This window comes from Metopolophium dirhodum, chromosome 3 (genome assembly GCF_019925205.1).
Source record: "Metopolophium dirhodum isolate CAU chromosome 3, ASM1992520v1, whole genome shotgun sequence".
NCBI lineage: Eukaryota > Metazoa > Arthropoda > Insecta > Hemiptera > Aphididae > Metopolophium > Metopolophium dirhodum.
This window is the reverse complement of record NC_083562.1, coordinates 10,972,724-10,993,612: the sequence shown is the minus strand read 5'-3', so window position 1 is coordinate 10,993,612 and position 20,889 is coordinate 10,972,724. Positions and strand designations below refer to the sequence as shown.

The 20,889-nt window shown below is 28.3% G+C and overlaps 2 protein-coding genes across 2 annotated transcripts; both read right to left on the bottom strand.

Moving 5' to 3' along the window:
• Window positions 1–1,194: 1,194 nt before the first annotated feature.
• On the bottom strand, window positions 1,195–8,330 carry LOC132941601 (maltase A1-like). The gene is made up of 10 exons (XM_061009727.1): window positions 8,079–8,330; window positions 6,242–6,421; window positions 6,017–6,174; window positions 4,149–4,277; window positions 3,827–4,065; window positions 2,977–3,175; window positions 2,632–2,887; window positions 2,309–2,501; window positions 1,591–1,734; window positions 1,195–1,423 (listed from the first exon to the last, which is right to left on the bottom strand). Exons 1-10 carry the CDS (start codon window positions 8,263–8,265, stop codon window positions 1,339–1,341), a joined length of 1,770 nt encoding a protein of 589 aa, XP_060865710.1. The 5' UTR covers window positions 8,266–8,330; the 3' UTR covers window positions 1,195–1,338.
• Window positions 8,331–11,765: 3,435 nt separating this feature from the next.
• LOC132940942 (maltase 2-like) lies at window positions 11,766–19,577 on the bottom strand. Its single transcript, XM_061008749.1, has 10 exons — window positions 19,314–19,577; window positions 17,824–18,003; window positions 17,591–17,748; window positions 16,901–17,029; window positions 16,482–16,720; window positions 15,685–15,883; window positions 14,677–14,932; window positions 14,365–14,560; window positions 12,304–12,447; window positions 11,766–12,195 (listed from the first exon to the last, which is right to left on the bottom strand). The coding sequence occupies exons 1-10, from the start codon at window positions 19,492–19,494 to the stop codon at window positions 12,111–12,113; spliced, it is 1,767 nt and encodes a 588-aa protein (XP_060864732.1). The 5' UTR covers window positions 19,495–19,577; the 3' UTR covers window positions 11,766–12,110.
• Between the last annotated feature and the right edge of the window lie 1,312 nt (window positions 19,578–20,889).

Here is a 20,889-nt window from a genome sequence, read left to right as displayed (position 1 = left end):
GAAAGGAAACACTTTTATGATTTTCTAACTGAAAAATAGTTTGAAGATTTTTAAATTCAGCTCAAAAAAAAGTCAAAATATTTCGAAAATGTTACCATTTATGGAAAATACTAATATAAATAATTGGTGAAAATTTCAAGGGGCTACGGTTAATTTTTTTTTGAGTTACACCAAAAAAAAACAAATAAATTTTTTCAAAAATTGGTTTTGCGTGAAAATTACTACTTTTTAAAATTTTTTTTATTATTTTTTTCTTGATGCTTTCTAAAACTATTTTTAAATTTTGACATCTAAAAAGTACCAAAGATTCACTTTTCTATCAGAAAAGATGCTGACCTCGAAAATCAGAGCATTTTTTCTATCAAATTAATGTTGGTGACAAACAGAAAAAAACACACATCATTGTATAATCAATACATTCTTACGCTCCATTCAGAATCTAAAATATTATATTGATATCTTATCACTTGTAGGTTTATTATAATCAAGGCTGGGCATTAACGAGTTAAAAAGTTAAAGTTAAGTTAAAAAGTCAATTTTATTTTAACTTTTTAACTTAACTAGTTACTTTTGGCTTTTCATTAACTTAACTGTTAACTTACTAAATTTCTTTCTAAATTAACGTGAAATTAACAAGTTAATTTTTCATTTTAAGAAGTAAGTTAAGTTAATTTATTTTGTTTTTAATTTTATAATATTTCACTATTTCAGTCTATTTCGTTTTCATGTCAAAAAATATGTATCGTAAATTGTTTAAAGTTAAAAATGTATATCATTCGAATCTAACTTATATGGAAATACTGTATGAAGTATTAACACTATATCCTATAATTTAGTTTTGGGTTGGAAAAAAATTAAGTACGATAGCGTTGTATAAACAAATTAACTTATTTTAACTTGATAAAAAGTTAACAAAAAGTGTGTATTAACTTTTAACTTAACTGAGTTAACTTATAGTTAAATTAACTTTTTGTTATTGGTGCATATTAACTTAACTTAACTTAGTTAAAAAAAATCATTAACTCGCCCAGCCTTGATTATAATTACTGTTTAAACGGTTGCCCATAGTAAATTCTTAGTTTTTATCGAAAGACGAAAAACTCACATTAATAATAATATTAAATTAATGATAATAGTCTTACCTAATTTCTTATACAGTTTAAATTATAGGTATATATATATGATATATCAGTAGAAACTTTCAAATATTTTTATTGAGAACTGATTACAATTATATAAACATTGTTATATAGTATAATCAATCATTTTTATAAGTTATAACAATGTAACTTATATACATCTTGTACAAATTATATATTAAATATTGTTTAAATTAGATTATGAATCTTCGTTGATTCTTGAGGTTGTAAGTACAAGAGCTGCTTTTGGGCGCAGTAACACTTTATCAGTACGTAATATATTTCTAGAACAATAACAAAATAACAAATAAATAACTTATTATTTAAATAAATTAAATTAAATTGTTCGTAAAAGTATAAACATTTATATGTTTAATTGCATATAGTAGGTAGGTAGTTTAAAATTATTATTTAAAATTAATTATAAATAGTAAAATATGTTGTTACTTACCCGGTAACAAAACCAGAGTTAATACTAGAGACCTTAACTTTCAAAGTTATTGGTAAAGTACCTCTAGCTTCTAATAAGTTAACAGTTTCTATTTCACTTCCGAAGTTAACTACGACGAAGTAAGTCGGGTGATCATAAAAACTCCTAAACAAATCAATAAATTAGTCTTATTCGTTTTTGTAAAATCTTGACAAGTTAAATAATTTTAGAAGACCTATAAATTTAAAACAAATGTGTTATACACTTGTATCATGTAATCATTTTTCAATTAATTTACATTTCGTCTTTAAATGTATCTAAATTAAATATTAATATTTAATTAACTAATGGAAATTCAAATAACAATTAATATTAAACTATTATTTTTTATACAAGTACAATATGTTATTCAGGTAGTATGTTAGTATTCCAATAAGAGTAAAAATGGAAAATAAATTATAATACTTATAGAGTTAGCAAGAAAAAAAAAGAATTTTAGTTTTATGTTAAAGTTTATGAGATAAAGATAATTATTAAAAATGTATAATTACACTGGATTTAAAATAATTATTTTTAAATATAAATGTAAGTATTTCCACCTAGTATATAGAGTAGGTATGTACCTAATATAATATATATAATATAATAAATAATATAATTTTCATAACAATAATAGTGAAACATCTTATACTTAAATGATACAATAATACAAGTATACGACAGTTATTGAAAATCTTACCGTGAAAATCCAAACACCCATTTGGACAGTGTGTATAAATGCAAATCGCCTTTGACAAATGTCAGACTCTTCCTTAACCGAGCCAATTGCCTGTATGACCTCAGGTTACTTTTAAACCTTGATTCTTCTGCCATATTTTTTTTCCAATAATCAGAGTTGAGAGGAAGCCACAACGAAGACGAATTAGAAAAACCTGCATGTGATAACGAGGGATTAAGGTAACAATGAATTTTTCTGATATAGAATAGGTAACTCATATTATTATTTTATAAAGCTATATCTACTGCAGCAGTATTATACACATTATTCACTTAATTATTCACCTGCGTTATACGAACTGTCCCATGGGAATGGAGTCCTCACGGGATCTCTGCTGAATTTCAAGAACCTATAGGGGCCTACATTAAGCCCCGCTGGATCAACTGTTTGGTCCCAACGAACGTTTGTATCGATTAGACCTAGTTCGTCTCCGTAATAAGTCACCGAGGTGCCGGGCAACAGGTGTTGGATCATGTGTAGTCCATCAACTAACATTGGATTGCTCCTCGAAGCCACTCTCGCGTTATCATGGTTACCTAACTGAACGTCATAATAATTTTCCATCGATAATATTACTGTTCAAATAAGTACTAATTATAGAAAGTTGTTCTCTCAACTGTTCTACTCACCACCCAGTTAGGCCACATGCCGGTGGGCATACCACGAATCCATGATTTTATCATTGTATGGACCTTAGCAGCATCAGACTGTTGATCGAACGTTCCGATGAATAAAAAGTTAAATGGAAAATGAGCGCCAGGCTCTGAATTACTACCGTAGTACAACAAAGTTTTATCAATTGGTGAGTAACATTCCACCATCATAAACCTAAAAAACACCGTGTTGATGAACCGTAAATAAACATTCAATATACCAGTGTAAAATATAATATAATCAATAAATATAATATTAAATAAATAATAAAATTGGTATATCGAAATCTAATAAATAATGCGTGTCTTACTATTGGAACATTATGAAATTTCAAGGTGTAATTATTAAAAGTATATTATAATTAAATGTAAATCAATAAAAAATATTAGGTACTATAATATTATTACGTGTTTAGATTCTGACTGGACCGATTAATGTCTTGATTTCACAATGGTATGTTTTATATGTCTCCGTCAGATGTAGACGTAAACTTAGAGTAAACTTAACTAAAGTAACTTTTATAAATAAAAATACTATAATCTCTAACTTTGTGTTACAGTCACAATTTTAATTATATTCTGACAGTATCAAATATTTAATAAATAAATATATAATCAAAAAATAACGATTTTTTAACATTCCTCAAATACTTATTAGTCATTGTGCCTACATGTCAACAAACACCAGTGTATGTCCGTATATTATATACTATTATAGTACCTAATACCTAGTATCAACAATTTGTGGTGAGTGGTGACTGCCAACACTACCATGACGTGGTTACACACCTTTACATAAATATTTATGTTTCTACTTTTTAATTACTTGGTTTTCTTTTCCCTAGTCCTGTAACTGTCCAGCATCTGCCTCCATTGACGAACGATGGTATACGTTTCAGGTTGATCAAGTGTGCTCGTATGCGTTAAAGAATCGTAATCGGTGTCCAAATAGCCAATTTTATTAGACTTAGGTTCGTCAGCTAGATCTTCTCTTTCGAATAGATAGTTCACCGCATCGAATCTGAACCCGTCGACGCCACGTCCCAACCAATATAATAGCGTGTTCTTGGGAAATAAAATTATTCGTTTGAAATATTAATCAACAACGGAATGATTGTTTTTTTAAACATCACTGGTGTACTAGGTACCTTTATTTCTTCTCTAACCGACGGATTTCTGTAGTTCAAGTCGGGCTGTTTCACTTGGAACTGATGTAAATAATATTGTTGACGTTCTTCATTCCATTCCCACGCAGATCCACTGTTGAACACACCCAACTGGAAATCAACAAAACCTTGTATAATAATCGTGTTTGAACGTACGGATATTAAAATAAGTAGTCATTATTATTTTATTTCATAATTGTTTTTCAAAATTGTATTATTATTTTTTTTTCGACGTATGTATCCATTAGCTTTTGCAATTAAAAAAAAGACATCAGTAATAATGAAAAACATTTAACTGGTGACCAATACAATTATTCAGTTATTTACAGTTAAAATATTATTATACTTTTTCTAGTAGTTTTATATATTGAAGGAACTTTTCTTTTCTTTTCATTTACAAGTTTACGGGATCTAGGATGAGCTTAATAATAATTTCGAGGTATAGTGGCTTATGACGTATTTAATATTGTGTCCTGGCATTGTGTGATCTTAATAATTTAAACATCTCATTATTATATCATCAATATAGGTACAAGTGTACAACACTACAACACATTTTTCGTTTTATTTCATGAGTGAATAATATTAGTAAAATGTCATTTTAAATTTACTCTATTATTTACTAATTACTATTTTATTATAATGAAACGATATGTGTATAAAATACTATAAATACTGTTTAACAAACCGTATATAACATATTATATAATATACATTTATATAAGTACAATATTCTTTTCAATACCTACTTATATATTCAAAGATTACATTTTATTGTTCTTGACATATACTTCAGTTATAAAATCAGTTTTAAGTTTTAATTGAACTCCATAGTGAATACCTATATACTTAGATTCTGGTAAGTATTTCAAAGTTAGTTTAGTGCCTATAATAAACTTTGCGTATATAAAGTTCTGACATAATTAACACTATGTGACCAATTTTAAAATGAAATACTCACTCAATATTTAATATGCAACAAGATATCATTTTATAAATTTAGCACTAAAAAATACCTTTGGTTTAAAACTGATTTGCAAAACATAAATTTACTACTTAGTTTTGATTATGATAAACATTATACTTTTTTTTTTTTAAATAAAAACATTTACAATCCACCTGTACGAAAATATACAACGTTCAATGAGACGTACATTTAATGAAGGAAGATCTAGTTACATCAATATAAATAATATATAATTTTCAATCAACTCAAACCATACATTTACAGGCTTACAGTGCGCGTTCAAAGTTAGGCATATTGTACAATGTACAAAACCTCAATTTTACGAACATTTTTCGTGTGTTAAATGTTGTTTCATAATTGGTAAAAACAATTGAGATTTCAGAGGCTTTTAAATAAAATTGATAAAGATATCTTTTATTTTTTAGAAAATACCTAAGCAATGAAGTTTAATCATCAATTAGTTCTTGTCTAATGAGTAAAGACAACTTGTTTCGACAAATAAATTAGGGACATCCTATAAAAAGATGGTACTTACAATAAATTACGGTAAAATATTTTAATAATCGAAAAAAATTAAACTCATGTGTGTTGACTTATTTACGTACAAAGGTTAGAGATTTGTCATTTGTGAACATTAATGAAACTATTCATAATGTGGTGGAAGAGTTTATGCCTTGAATCAAGAACATTGGAGGAAATATAATGATTTTTTATATAAGAGAACCCTTAAAAGCACTGTATTGAAACTAAAGTTCAATATTTAGAAGGAAATCCGTTCATATATTCTGTGAATATGACACATAATATTATAATAGTGAATCAGTGCTACCTGTAAATTTATACCATATAATAAGTAAAAATGTAAAATATCTGTATTACTAACCCAATTACTCGGAGGCGTGTTGTTTCCATGTGAATCACGGATCGGATCTTTCCATACGTAATAGTCAGAAAAAGGCTCTATTTTCTTAACTGATTTTTGGAACCATTCGTGTTCGTCACTCGTGTGATTCGGCACAAAGTCCAATAAGATCTTTATGCCTTTGTGTAAGATTCAACAATATAGTACACCATTTTTAAAAAAATCTTCAATAATAAGACCACATACCATGCTTGTGAAACTCATCCCTCATCCGTTCAAAGTCTGCCATTGAGCCATAAATAGGATCAATCTCTTTGTAGTCGGATATATCGTATCCGAAATCATTTTGTGGCGAGAGGAATATTGGTGATAACCAAACGGCGCCAACATCTATAGTTTTAAAATATGGGACTTTTTCTGTTATACCTATAAAAGACAAAATAAAATGTCATAACGTGTACGTTGAATGCGTATGAGTAATGATAATTTTTTTTTTTTATTTTTTTTGGGTTAAGGCTTCGACTACTTAGGTCATTAGCCTGTGGTACTGTAGGGGGGGGGGGTACTGTAGATTTGTTTACTCGTGATTTGTTTTTGGCAGAATTTTTAATTTGGGCACCCGTAGGTATCTGCCATGCCCGGGTGGGGGATGGCGGCACTTGTTCTCCGGACACCGTGACTTGCCCGAAGAAAAATGCATCGAACTCGGGTCGGCCACTCCGTCCCCCTAATGATAAATTATTAATGTTATTCCACTAAAACAATTGTTAAATCAACAATGTAATAATAGGGCATGGGATGATAGAGGTAATATGTAGGACAGTCCTTTGTATGCAATGTCATATTTTTATTGGTTGATCGAAAAAATAGCTATGTTATACTTTATACATTGTCATGTGAGTTTTTTTAATACTCAGATTTCACGGGAAATACGTCAATAAACAAGATATCTGATATCTAATAAATTAGATTCTAATAAATTTGTATTAATAAATGTATAATAAAATTTATTATCATATTGTAATATTTTACCGCATTTTTATTTAAAATAAATGTATTTAACTATGTAAAGTTTGTATTGTTCTATTTTTTAATCATCAGTGGTACGCGACTGATTGATAATATACTTAAATGGAACGTGAAAAAAAAGTTTGAGAACCACTGATCTAAATAATTGATCATAGAAAATAATGTATTAATTTATAAAAAAAAAAACTATTCAAAAATTAGTATTTATAAATATAGATACTTTGAGAAAGAACTAAAAATAAATGTGTTCAAGTAATTTTTTCAAAAATATTTAAAATATGGATTTGAGTACTTAAAAAGTATTTGAATACTTATACTCAAGCACTTTTCAAACCTGGCAGTTGCCTTTATTTTTTACATGCAATTACTTATTAAGTACCCTCCTATGGTTCTGACTTTGTTGATTCAATTCAATATCAAATGATTTCTCGTTTTGGTACTTAGAATATCATCGAGATCACTTCTAAAGTTCTTTAACAGTGTAAATATTATATTTAATCATTATCGTTTGTTAGGGATGATAATAAAATAGGAATAAATTCATTATAAGAAAAAAATAACAATCTATTTCAAACTATAATATTATAATAAATTAATAATATTTTACATTCAAATAATTACACAAAAATGTTTATTTATTGATGTGAATACAATTTTTGGGATATTTTTAAATGTATTAGTGCATTACATTTTAATAGTCGAATTATTTATAATTTTACATTTTTCGGGGACATCTAGTTCATAATTAATCGTTCTTTATGTAAAATGTAAAATGTTGTTCTTTTTTTAGTTTTTCAGTTTCATATTCAATCTATTAATGAGGTATTTGATTTTAAAAGTAAATCAATGTCACTATAAATAAATTAAATCGATATAGTATAGTTTAGTACAAACTATAACTAATAGCTTTTAGTTTAACCTTAGTAATAGTCGTTGCATAGGTATTTGGGCTATAATAATTTTTATATGTGAAGAATTACAAAAAAAAAAAAAAAATAATGAATATTATACCAGTCAATGATTGTGTCTGAATTGTTAAGACGTAGGTACTCACCGTTCAGGTCTCCGATCCCGTCGCCATCGCTGTCTTTGAACGATCTTACGTATATTTGATAGATAATTTCCGTCTGCCACCAGTCTGGTTCGACCGAATCGCTCAAACCTTCATAAACATACTCGGACGACACATTAAGACTTTTGAAGGCGAATAGCCACATGCACACCGTGATCGCCTTAAACATGTTGGCTGAGTGGTCGTGTTGCGTGCCGAGTGTACAACACACCCGTAATGTTGAACCCACAGTCAATCGTGGCCTATTTATGCACTTTGATATGATTTTTACGGATTTATCTGCACGTAATTTTTTGTAAGTGGCCGAGGTCCTATCTTTTAGGTAACGCATAATCAGCGCACTCGAGAGTTGATCGCATTACGCAGTTTAATCCGTAAAACAGGTGTATTAAAAAAGTAAACAAAGTAACGGTTTGATTTTCATAGCCTGGCGAACGAAAAAAACGTGATTTTTATATTGATATTTTTATTATTATTATTAAAAAAAAATTACTATTATACTTAAAAATTGTTGAGGCACTATAGCGACTGTTCATTGAAGTTGTTTCCTATGAATAAGACGATACTTAGTGGTTATAATATTATCTTGCATATATTTTCGAACTGTATTACATGTTTTGTTTACGAGTAATAAAGTTACCTATAATCCTATGTACCTATTGTGTTGTTTGCATTAATATAATTACGTAACAAAAATCGTTTATTTTATATTATATTGATATTGACAAATTCTAAAAAAACTCCATACAATTATTATATAGATTAGATTATCAATAAAAATAATAAATTATGAAGTGATGTGGTCGATCGTAATATTATATAGGTACAAATATTGAGTTAAGTTATTCAAACGACAGAACTGCAGTCATCGTTTATTTATAGTAATAATGTGATTATTTTAGTATCAATATCAATTATTGAATATAACTTTAAATTTTTCAAAATAATTTGTATACATAATTTAGTAATTGTATATTACCTTACGATGCACTGATATTAGAAAAATTATACATTTTTTGTAAATTAATTTCAATAATAATTGTTAGCTCTGTCTTAAAATTGCCTATTTAAAACCCCCGATTAAATACATGGCTCAATCACTTTATATAACTATACTTATCAGTTATCAGTTTTATATAAAAATAATATTATTATAGTTACATTTAAATCTATGCATAATAAAAGAAAACAAATATTAAATATTTGAACGAAAAAAATAACTAATTGTATGTATTATACACGTTGGTGTATGAAAGAACATAAATATTTTTTTTAAAAATGTCATAAGTACATGATAGATTAGTTTTATAAATTTGAAATCACCAATAGCGTTAATAAAAAAACAATTGACAATTTTAAAATAGTGACGTATACGTAATACATGATAATATTGAAATTGTATTTTAAGCTATGTATAGGAAAATTTAAACGTTTCGATTTTGATTATTTATAATAAATTTTGGATATTATTATTAAAAACATGGTCAATTAAATAATACTTTATGACTGTGTAACGAATTAAATGCTAAAAAAGCTATTTTCGAAATCGTTGATGGGAACGCAACTAATCATCTTCAACTCTTTATTTTTTATTTAAAATTACAATATAAAATATAATGGTTTGCGTTGAGGTGAATGAAGCAAAATTAGTATAAAAATCAAGGATCTGTAAAATAGCATCATGTCCATAACTTAATTCATTTTAATAATACATTTTTGATCTTTAAATTAAATGTTGTATTGATAAAAATAATGTAAAAATATTATGTTTCAAGTAAGTGGATAACTAGTAAACATGATTTCATTAATTACTAATTTGTTCACATCGAACACTAAAATAATTAGAGTGTTCAATATACTTGAAATGTTTTTTATATATATATATATATATATATATATATATATATATATATATATATATATTATGTTTTATGTTCAATAATATAGGTATATGCTTTTTATAATTTTTACTAAAACAAAATAACCATTAAATTCGTATGTTACGACATCCTTATCGACTATTGTCTTTAAAAGTAAATATTAGATGTATTGTGACTTATGAATAATATTATACCTACCTATCGCACATTTTCAATGACGCAATAGTGCCCTAAAAAAATTAAAACATAACTACTACGAAAACCGCACAAATGCATAATGTATAAAGATACCAATGTCTATATCATCTAGTTCAGATAAGTAAAATTGTATTTAAGTTATGAAATAAAAAAATTGGATACGAGAATAATATATCATAATATTATTACATGTAATATTTAACTGAATAAATATAAAAGTTATTATTTTTTACTTAATATTGCATCATATTTGAATACGAGTTTTTCTTATAAACATTAAGATTCGTATTGTATTAATTGTTAATATATTTTAATTTAATAAATTAATTTATAATACAATAATAATATATAATGTACTTATCAATTTATGACAAACATTTGGAAATTTCTAAAACAAACAGCGTAAACAGACCGATTTTAGGTACTTCTTTTATTCGCAATAGGTATTAATCAAAAATATTTAGTATTCATTATATTTTACAGAGTAGGTATAGATTGATAGTGTTGTTCATTATTTATCGTTTGTTTGGTATACCTTCAAAAAGCAATGTACTTACTTGTCAACCGTTAGGTAGTCAAAATTTGTTTTTATCTAAATATTTTTTTTAAACAAAATTACGAAAACTACTTTTTAAAAATTGAACCAGCCTACAAAAAAATTAAATTATATTTGCTTTTAATAATTCAAAATAATTGTGTTGGTTGATTTTATGACATACATTATACGTATGACATCAATGAAAATTTATTGTAGTGTCATTTGCATGTAATTAAAAATTATTGTTATCAAGTATTTTTATACAGTTAAAAAAATCTTATCTATAATATATTTGTAATGAACTCGAATCGGAATATAAAAATTACAAGTTAATATGAGATTGTATTGTTATGAATGAACATATTAAGAGTTTAAGTATATAATGTAACATTATATGAACAATACACGTTTATCTATCGTTTTTCAAGACCTATTATTAATTTTACTATGCAGGGTTAGTTATTAAGACATCCGATATGTTTTAAGTTCTATTATGAAATAAAAATCGAATTAAAATTATTTATTAATTGTATATTATAATGAAGTGATACATATTATCATTTATTTTTAAATAAAAATTTCCTCAATATTTCCGAAACCTTTAAAAGATAGACATCTCCCTCGTATGGGATCATGCTATTTAAGGTTATAAAATCAACACAAAATAAACGCCTCGTAACTGTCGTTTTTTTTTTTTGTAAAACGACTTTGAAATTCGTATAAGAACGTATTCTTTAGAAATGTATAACATTTAATGAGCATTTTAATTAGTATCTAATGAGTGACTTTTTATTGCATTGTATTTGTATTTTTTAATAAATAACAACTATAGTTATAATGTTTGAATTTATTAAAAATGTACCTACCTGCTCTCATCTAATGAATGCTATTTTCTTCTAATGTTTAAAATAAATTACATATTTTGTTCAATCATAGAATTATTATACGTAGATATCTATAACTATATTAGTATATTGCATCAAAATTGCCTATGATATGTAGGGACTTGCACTCTGGATGAGTTTTGTTTATTACACAAAAATAACAAAAAGATTTTAAAATTTAATACGCTTCAATTTATTTTTACAAATTACTATAACATTACAAAAATTAACCTGAATGCACTGCCGTATATAATTTTATTCTGAAACATTGTTAACATCAGTAAGCTTATAATAAAGCGTTTAAGCAAATCTTGAACACTTTTGAATTTTTGTTGTTCAGCAATAAATTAATGTTGACCAATACCACTATTCTTGTTGTATATACGGTATGAAATTAATAAAATATGTATACAAATAGAATATAAAAAAAACTATGCATTAAGTTTCAAAACCAGTTATATTTTAATTTGTACTTAAACTTGTATACTTTCTTCTATATATTAATGAGTCATTTTTAACTGTCTTCATTAGGTTTTGCTGTTGAGAGTACAATAGCTGCTTTTGGTCTCAAATTTATGCAACATGATTGTACTATATTACTATAAACAAAATAATAATTACATCAATAATTGTATACAAAATGGGTCTGTTGTCATTTTGAATATTGTTCACAGAAAACTATTATATTTGAAATGTTTTAAACTTACCCAGTAACATAACCTGAGTTTATACTTGAAACTTTAACTTTTAATATTTTTGGTAACGTTTGTCTAGCTTCTTTTATATTAACTGTTTCAAATTCACTGCCGAAGTTAATGACGACGAAGAAAGTTGGATGATCAAAAAAACTCCTAAAATGAATAAATCACCAACGTGTAACTTATACAGAATATAATATGTAAAGTATAATATGCTATAATGTAAGGCATAGGTAATTCATCAACTGTCCATTAATCAAGTTCTGTCTTATTTTTTTCAAAAATTAACATTTTTAGGTTCACTAATTCAATGGATTGTTTTATTGTACCTACCTATATGGTATTTTTGTGTTGACAATTTATTACTGTAATCACTAATCGGGTATCTATTATAGGTACTCAAATTGACTTGACATAATATAATTTTAGTTGCATAGTTGTGACAATCGTAACCGTTAATATATACATAACACTTGATGATAAAATTACGTTCATTGATGACTTCAGGCTATCGGGTATAAAAATAATGTTTCCTACTTTCAAGCTAAAATATTTAAAATTTGAAGGGTCCAGAAATTTTTAAACATTGTCACAAACGATTATAGTGATGTTTTTTTCTATAATAATGCTAAGTTAAAGCAAAAAAATGTTTTATATATTTATGTATCTTTGTATAATAATATGGTTATGAAACTGTTGTAAAATATAATTTTAAGCATAAGCAAACGCAAACGTGTATTTATGACACTTGGTTTTACTTATTTAATTTTTGAGTACGTTGTAATGTTTTTACGAGTACCAACTACAAATGGATATAATTATTGATAAATCTTTTAGAAAAGAAAAAATGTTAACTTTAGTAAATTTAATTTAGTGTAATCACTAATGACTTACTAGAAAGCTATCAGAAGTCTTATCAAAACACAATTTTACTGAAAGGTTTGTATGAGTGATAAAATATAATTAACGTATACAAATAATATGCTCTTCAGATTATTCGTTTATAAGCTATTCGTAGTGTTAATTATATCGTTTATACTTATAAAATTATATTATAGCTTTATGACGTAATATGAAATTAAAACAATTCGATTATCAAATTATCGTAGTTTCTCCATATTCCTTTGGTGATCGAATCGCGGGTGAGTATTTCTATCTGGCCCATAAATTACCGGTCGAACTGCACTTGGGCTCAAAAAAAGTATTCTAACAAAAATATCATGGATTTGAAGGGGTTAAACGTTATAATACACTCATTTCTCTTCCCACTTACAGGCTTACGACTGACAATGATTTTAATTATTGACGTAGTTAAAAATGATTGTTTTATGCATACCATTGTCCATTATGTTAATATAAATATATAATATTATATATACAGGGGGACGGAGTGGCCGACCCCAGTTCGATACCTTGGTCGCGGGCGGCATTTTTCTTTGGGCAAGTCACGGTGTCCGGAGAGCAAGTGCCGCCATCCCCCACACGGGCATGGCAGATACCTACGGGTGCCCAAATCAAAAATTCTGCCAAAACTAACACACACGTGTTCCTCCCCTTACCGACATAAAAACCTACAAAACAAAAATAGCTAATGACCTTAGTTGCCGGGCTCAAGATCAATTAAAAAAAAAAAAAAATTATATATACAATAAACATATTGTAAACCACTGTGTGACGGGGAGTATAAGACCATTCCCCCGGGGGTTGTTACACCTTTATTTCTCACAATAAACATATATTAAATCATCTAATATTATTATAACTTTTTTTTTTTTTTTATCTAATTTTGATAATTTTTTTAGTAATTATATATATATAATTTTTTATTCTTTTTTTTAAATCGTCAAATATTATTATAATAATATATGTGAACGTCCATAGTAACCCGAAATTTTAACTCCTTTTTTTGAACGAGTACAGTTTGACCATTATTTTTTTTGAACCCAAGTGCAATTCGACCATTTCTTTTTAGGTAATAAGTGCAATATTCGACTATCCCAATTATATTTTTTTGGCCCCTGGTCCAAAATTATTTTAATTCGAGCTTGGGCCCATATCAATCTAACTTACCTCGAAAAACCGAACACCCATTTAGAGAGTACGTATACGTGCAAGTCTCCTTTAATGATTGTGGGGTTCTGTCTCAAACGCGCCAACTGTCTGTACGTCTTAAGGTGACTCTTGAACTTGGACAACTGAATCAAGTTTTCTTGCCAATAGTTCGGGTTGATAGGAAGCCACGTTCCATTCGTTCCGTTGGTGAAACCTGTGATGGAAACGTTCTATTATATTATCACTTTTAGGTATCGATCGTCGCGGCGAATTCAATAATAATCTATTGTTGCCGCATTGGTGAAAATGACGAATATAATAATATTATACCGGCGTTTACAGAGTTATCCCAGGGAAACGGGCTTCTGGCGGGATCTCGACTGAATTTCGTGTACCGCGTTATGCCGACGTTACGTCCGGCCGGGTCCACGGTCTGGCTCCATCGAATATACGTGTCTTGGACACCCATCTCGTCACCGTAGTACGTGATTGGGGTTCCCGGAAGTAGGAGTTGCGTCATGTGTAGGCCGTCTACCAACAACGGGTTCGTCCTAGACGCTAATCGTGAATTGTCATGATTGCCGAGCTAAATCACCCAAACGAACAAAATACAGTTTTCTCCGCATAAGTATCTTTTTATATACTTTTTTACTATATTAAGTTTTTGACGACTTAATTAAGCTTGTGAGGTTGACAGGGTTGATACGGTAGAGTTGGGACGGTTGATTAGGTAGATTGGTTAGCATCACGTGTATGTGTGGTCACCCATCCGGGAACTAGTGGCAGCGAACGTTACTTACTCTCAACCACGTTGCGTGATTGATTGTAGCCACCATGCCAACCAAGCCACAAGTATTTTTTATATATATTATATATTTTACGCATTACACGACATTATTATGATACCGGTTTAATCTGACGAAGCGAAAGAGTGTTGTTTACTAGTAAAATATAAGTGATTTTGAAAATATTTTTCTTACATGTTTCTAAGTTATTAACTAGGCACCTAACCTATAGGTACATCAAAACATTTTCAATAAACTCGTATTTTTTACCGTTTTTATTATGGGTATAATTTTTTTTTAAATAATAACGTATATTTTGATTTCATATTTCAAAAACAGAATATTTTTCTGAGAATATATAAAAATCAACTATCGAACCAGATGTTAATAAGCCATAAATAATAAGTGTTACTAAACTTAGGTTTAGATGAACGGATACCCTCAAAATGTTCTATACGAATTTACCAAGAAAATTGTCGTTTCGTAAAATAATCGCCCTGTGCACAATGTCACGTCAACCGTGAAAACCGATCATTTAGTATCACATACTTACCACCCAGTTGGCCCACTTGCCTTCAGGCATGTTCAGTATCCAGGATTTAATAACGTCGTTGACATCGTTAGCGTCGGATTGCTGATTGAAAGTATTTATGAGCAAAAAGTTGAACGGAAAATGAGCTCCGGGAGATGTCGAGTTGCCGTAGTACTTCATAGTGTTGGGCAATGGCGAGTAACATTCCACCATGAAGAAGCTGTCGTAAACGAGTTGATATTATTAATATTATAACAGTTACGTGCACGAATAATATAATAACCATACGAAGAGAATTTACAGAATATATTTTATACGTTGCTATTATATTATTATTCGAAACGTTTAAAATAACCAATATGAACCTCGACGGATGGTGAGTTGGATTTTTTTTTTTTGGTGATTTCCTGTTATACGAGACTACTCCGTTATCACGACTACCGCGCTTGTTTCGTAAAACATCACAATCCTGTTATCTAAGGCTACCAAAACTCGCGCACTTTCCTATTAGGTATCACGGTCCACGGACTACCTTATTAAATTTTGTATTAATCATATTTAATTCTTTGATATTTTTTTTGTTGATGTGTAGGTATTGTGGAGATGGCCACATTCGAATTTATTATATGAAAAAAAAATGATATCGGTCAGCTATTGTGGTAGTCGTGATAACGGAGATAGTCTTGGGTGGTAGTCGCTACAATAGCCATAGTCTCGTATAAGAGTACCATTTTGGTAGTATTAGATGCCAGGGTAGTGATGTTGTCAAAAAACAAGGTAGTCTCGTATAACAGGAAAGTAAAACTTTTTTTTCTCACTTGGTCATTTTTTCGGATGACGAATAGTCGTCTAACAGTTCCCTCCAAACGCGCACCATTTCGTATGTTTCCGGTTGATCTAATGTGTTGCTATGTATCAACGCGTCGTAATCAGTGTCCAGTACGCCGACTTTGTAAGATTTTTCTTCATCCTCTAAATCCTCTCTTTCGTATAGATAATTGACAGCGTCAAATCTGAATCCATCTACACCACGTCCCAGCCAAAATAGTATGATGTTCTAGAGACATGTTTACGGTATATTAATATTTTAATCATAATTAATATATTTTATGCGACTACAGCTATTATCATAGTGATCATACATAATAATATTATGTATAATCGTTACTAATATATAGTATTATGTGTATAATATTATACTACACTATTTAAATTGAGAATAAGTGAGAATAAATACCTTGATTTCTTCCACGACCATTGGACATCTATAGTTCAAGTCTGGTTGTTTTACTTGAAAAGCGTGGAAATAGTATTGTTGACGTTTCTCGTTCCACTCCCAGGCAGACCCAGTATTGAAAACTCCCAACTGCAATAATGACAAAAGTGAAAAGAACAATATGTTTAATATACGACGATTTTATAAAAAATGCCAATCGTACTGTAAAGACCGAGTCAATATTATACAGGGTGTAACAGAAAGACATGACGAATGAATTAACTTATATCATAATCAGTATCTTAACAGTTTTTTTTACCAAAAATTACATTTTTTTAATTTTAACATTTTTTTTGGAAAAATTCAAAATATCCTATTTATAATTATTATAATCTTTAGACATATTTTGATGGCAAACATTTTTATTTAAGTCAAGTTGTTTATTTTTTTAATATCAATTTTTTTTTTTTGAGTAAGTACGTAAATTAATTTGGAACGTAATAACGTATTTTTTCAAAATATTCTTACTAAAATTTCCTGACATTAGTATAATTCTTAAATTATTTTTTATTAATATAATTTTTTCATAATGTTTGTCATATGTGTAACCTAACCTATAAAGCAACATTTTTTTTTTTTGACAGGGTTTTCTGTTACCTTTTATACCGGCGTGGCGCTAGAATTATTGTCAAATAGATTTTCATTACTTACCCAGTTATTCGGAGGTGTTCTGTTACCACTTGCATCGATAATTGGGTCTTTCCACACATAGTAATTCGTGTAAGGTTCTTTACGCTCTACAGATTTTGTGAACCACGGATGTTCGTCACTTGTGTGGTTTGGCACAAAGTCCAATATTACTTTTATACCTTTTAATCAATCAAGTTAATATTAGGTCTTGTTCAGACATCAACCGTTATTATAGACACCAATCATAAACGTACCTCTTTGATGGAATGCATCTCTCAGCCGGTCAAAGTCTGCCATAGTACCGAATAATGGGTCCACCTGCTTATAGTTTGATATGTCATAACCAAAATCATCTTGTGGAGATTCAAATATGGGAGATAACCAAACCGCTCCAACATTTATACTTTTAAAATAATCCACTTTTTCCGTAATACCTATAAAAAATATACTATAGTTACCGATTAAATTTCAAAATATTCTGTTACAACATGGATGCAAATGAAAATGGTAGATATTCCTGCCTACTTAAGGTTAACAATAAAGGCTTGAATAATAAAATATTCAGAAATTATTTGTTTTAACATTCACTAGGAAAAAACGATTTCCAAGTCGGGGTCGAAATGTAAGAACACTTTCTTGAGTTTATAATTTTTGGTTTTTATTATCTATATTATGAAAATATTTTATTACAATAGGATTAAACCAAATTTTACTTTAAAGAGTAAACGAAATGGGAAATTGTCTGAACCTGAACGCATTTTTTCTTTCGAGTAGATATACAAAATCTTAGTGGTCCGTTTCTAAAATGCTAAACACATAACCTTTTTTAATTGTTTTTGTTGTACGACTCTTATGGAACTCACCTCGTACTTTTTAGTGCTCTTAAAATTGTAAACAAATGTTCGCCTTTGATATTTCATTTTTATATACACAAATGTGTGTATGTGTGTTATATGTTGTACAACTTTAAACTTTTAAAGGTCTGTATTTTTTATAAAGTTATTAAAGATAGAATAGTGGAAATGTTCACTGTACTTATCCTAGCCAATATGATTCTAACAAGACATTGAACAACAAAATCCGTTTTCCAATTCCAGAGATCTGCATTGATATAGAAAAATCTAGCTAAAATTGACTAATTTTTTTAATAATTAAAAAGTTATTTAGTTTTTAAATTTCACCTTTTGTATCTACTTTACGAGCTTTTATTTAACGAACTATCAATCAACTTTCTGGCTCTCGTAGTTCAAAAAAAAAGTTAAAAAATAGAGTTTTTTGGTTAGACCACATCGACTTTTTACTGGCTTAAAATCATTATACCACTTGGGTATATCTATCTCGTTAATGTACCTAACTTAATTACCCACCAATTTATTATTACTGAGTTACGTTTTTCTTTTTTTCTATTTACCACAAACTTTTGAAGTTTTAAAATTTTAGATTTTCATTCCAATTATCATACTTACCCACTCGATTAAAAATGAATAAAATAAAAAATTACCAAACAGTATTGCTATTTTCTTTAGATTAATTCAAATTTTCGTGTAAAAATCGTGACAACCTTAGTTTTAATAATACCACTGAAACTTGGCAAACAAATTAAAGTAGAAAATATAGAAACAATTTAATTGGATTTATTAACATTTTAAGAACTGTTTTTATATTTTTATTTTTTAAATACTCGAAAACCTGTGTACGAAAATGTTATTACATCGTCAAGTACAAAATAATACACTGTACGTACCATTGAAATCTCCGATTCCATCGCCGTTACTGTCTTTGAAAGAACGAACGTAAATTTGATAGATAATTTCCGATTGCCACCAATCCGGTTTGAATTTATCGTCATATCCTTTGAATATGTACTCTGCGGACACAAATGTATGGGCGATGAACAAAGAAACAAAAATAATTATTTTTAACATTTTGACATTAAAACGAATTACAATCGTTAACGGTGTGACGACGAGTGTGGGCAGCCACAAATGGAATAGCTAATCCAAATAGGAGTCGTGCGCATATATATATGTGTTTTAAGCTTATAATTATTATAATAGATGATTACCGATTTTATGTCTAAACCATATTTATCTTTATTGGTCTAAATAACATAATATTAAATTATACTAGATAGATACCGTTGTATTATATTACCCTGCTTTATGACAGGTACCAATATAACATTGTATTACCAAATGTCAATATTAGCTTGACTCATGATTGTTATATTATAATAGTAAAATAATTACTAAGTGTTCTTTGACATATAATATATGTTAATGAGTCCAATACTATCTGAATTGAATAACTATTTTAATAATTTTTTCGGTAAATTACATAACTTAAAAAATGAAAGGTAATATAATTCATATTTGAAGCATTGCCGAATTTCGATTACCTAATAGTAAATAGTCAATAATTTGAAATAAATAAAATTTAATTTTTACTGTTTTTAGGATACTATACAAAATAGGTACATATTATATAATATAATTAATAATAATGTACGTCTGTAATCTGTAAACTGTACCTTTACCTACAGAATATACCTACTGGCGTTCAAATGATTTTGTCATGGGAGGGGGGGCGGCTCACACTTCTTTAACATACACTATTTAATCATTAGAAATATAATTTTTTGTTACAGTTTTACATCTATATATAAGTTATTATTATAAATATTGAAAAAAAGGTTATGGTGGGGGCAGAAATCTATCATCCTCATCACTTTCACCGTTTGACCGCTACTGATGTCCCTATATATGACACTAAATATATTTTTCATACTAATGAATGTAATATATTCTCGAATATCCATTTTCTTATCATCGAGTTTCAGTATGAATCAATGAATCATTCCATCTTTAACATTTTATCTTATACATTCTCGTTCCTACGATTTTGCTAAAAAAAATATAGCTATAACAATTTTGACATACGTACTGTTGATAATTTTACTATATTTTGATATACCTGTGTTGGTGAGACTTTGTTTAGTATTTTAATAATTATAAACAATAATAAACAATTGAACGATAAAATATAATTGTCCATATATGCTTTTAGAATTTCTGACTTAAATTAATATAAACATTATGAATGAATAATGATCATTATTTGCCGTATTTTTATTTATTTGTAAACAATCGATGTGAAATGTTGAATTTTAGTATAGACAATTTGAGGGGACAGTGAAAAAAATTTTATAAAATCTAGGGCCCTCAACCTTATTAGGCCTGGGCCATCAAAATCTGGCCTTGTAGGTAGGTACTATTAAAATATATAGGTTTATCAAATAATAACGCGTGTAGACAAATAAA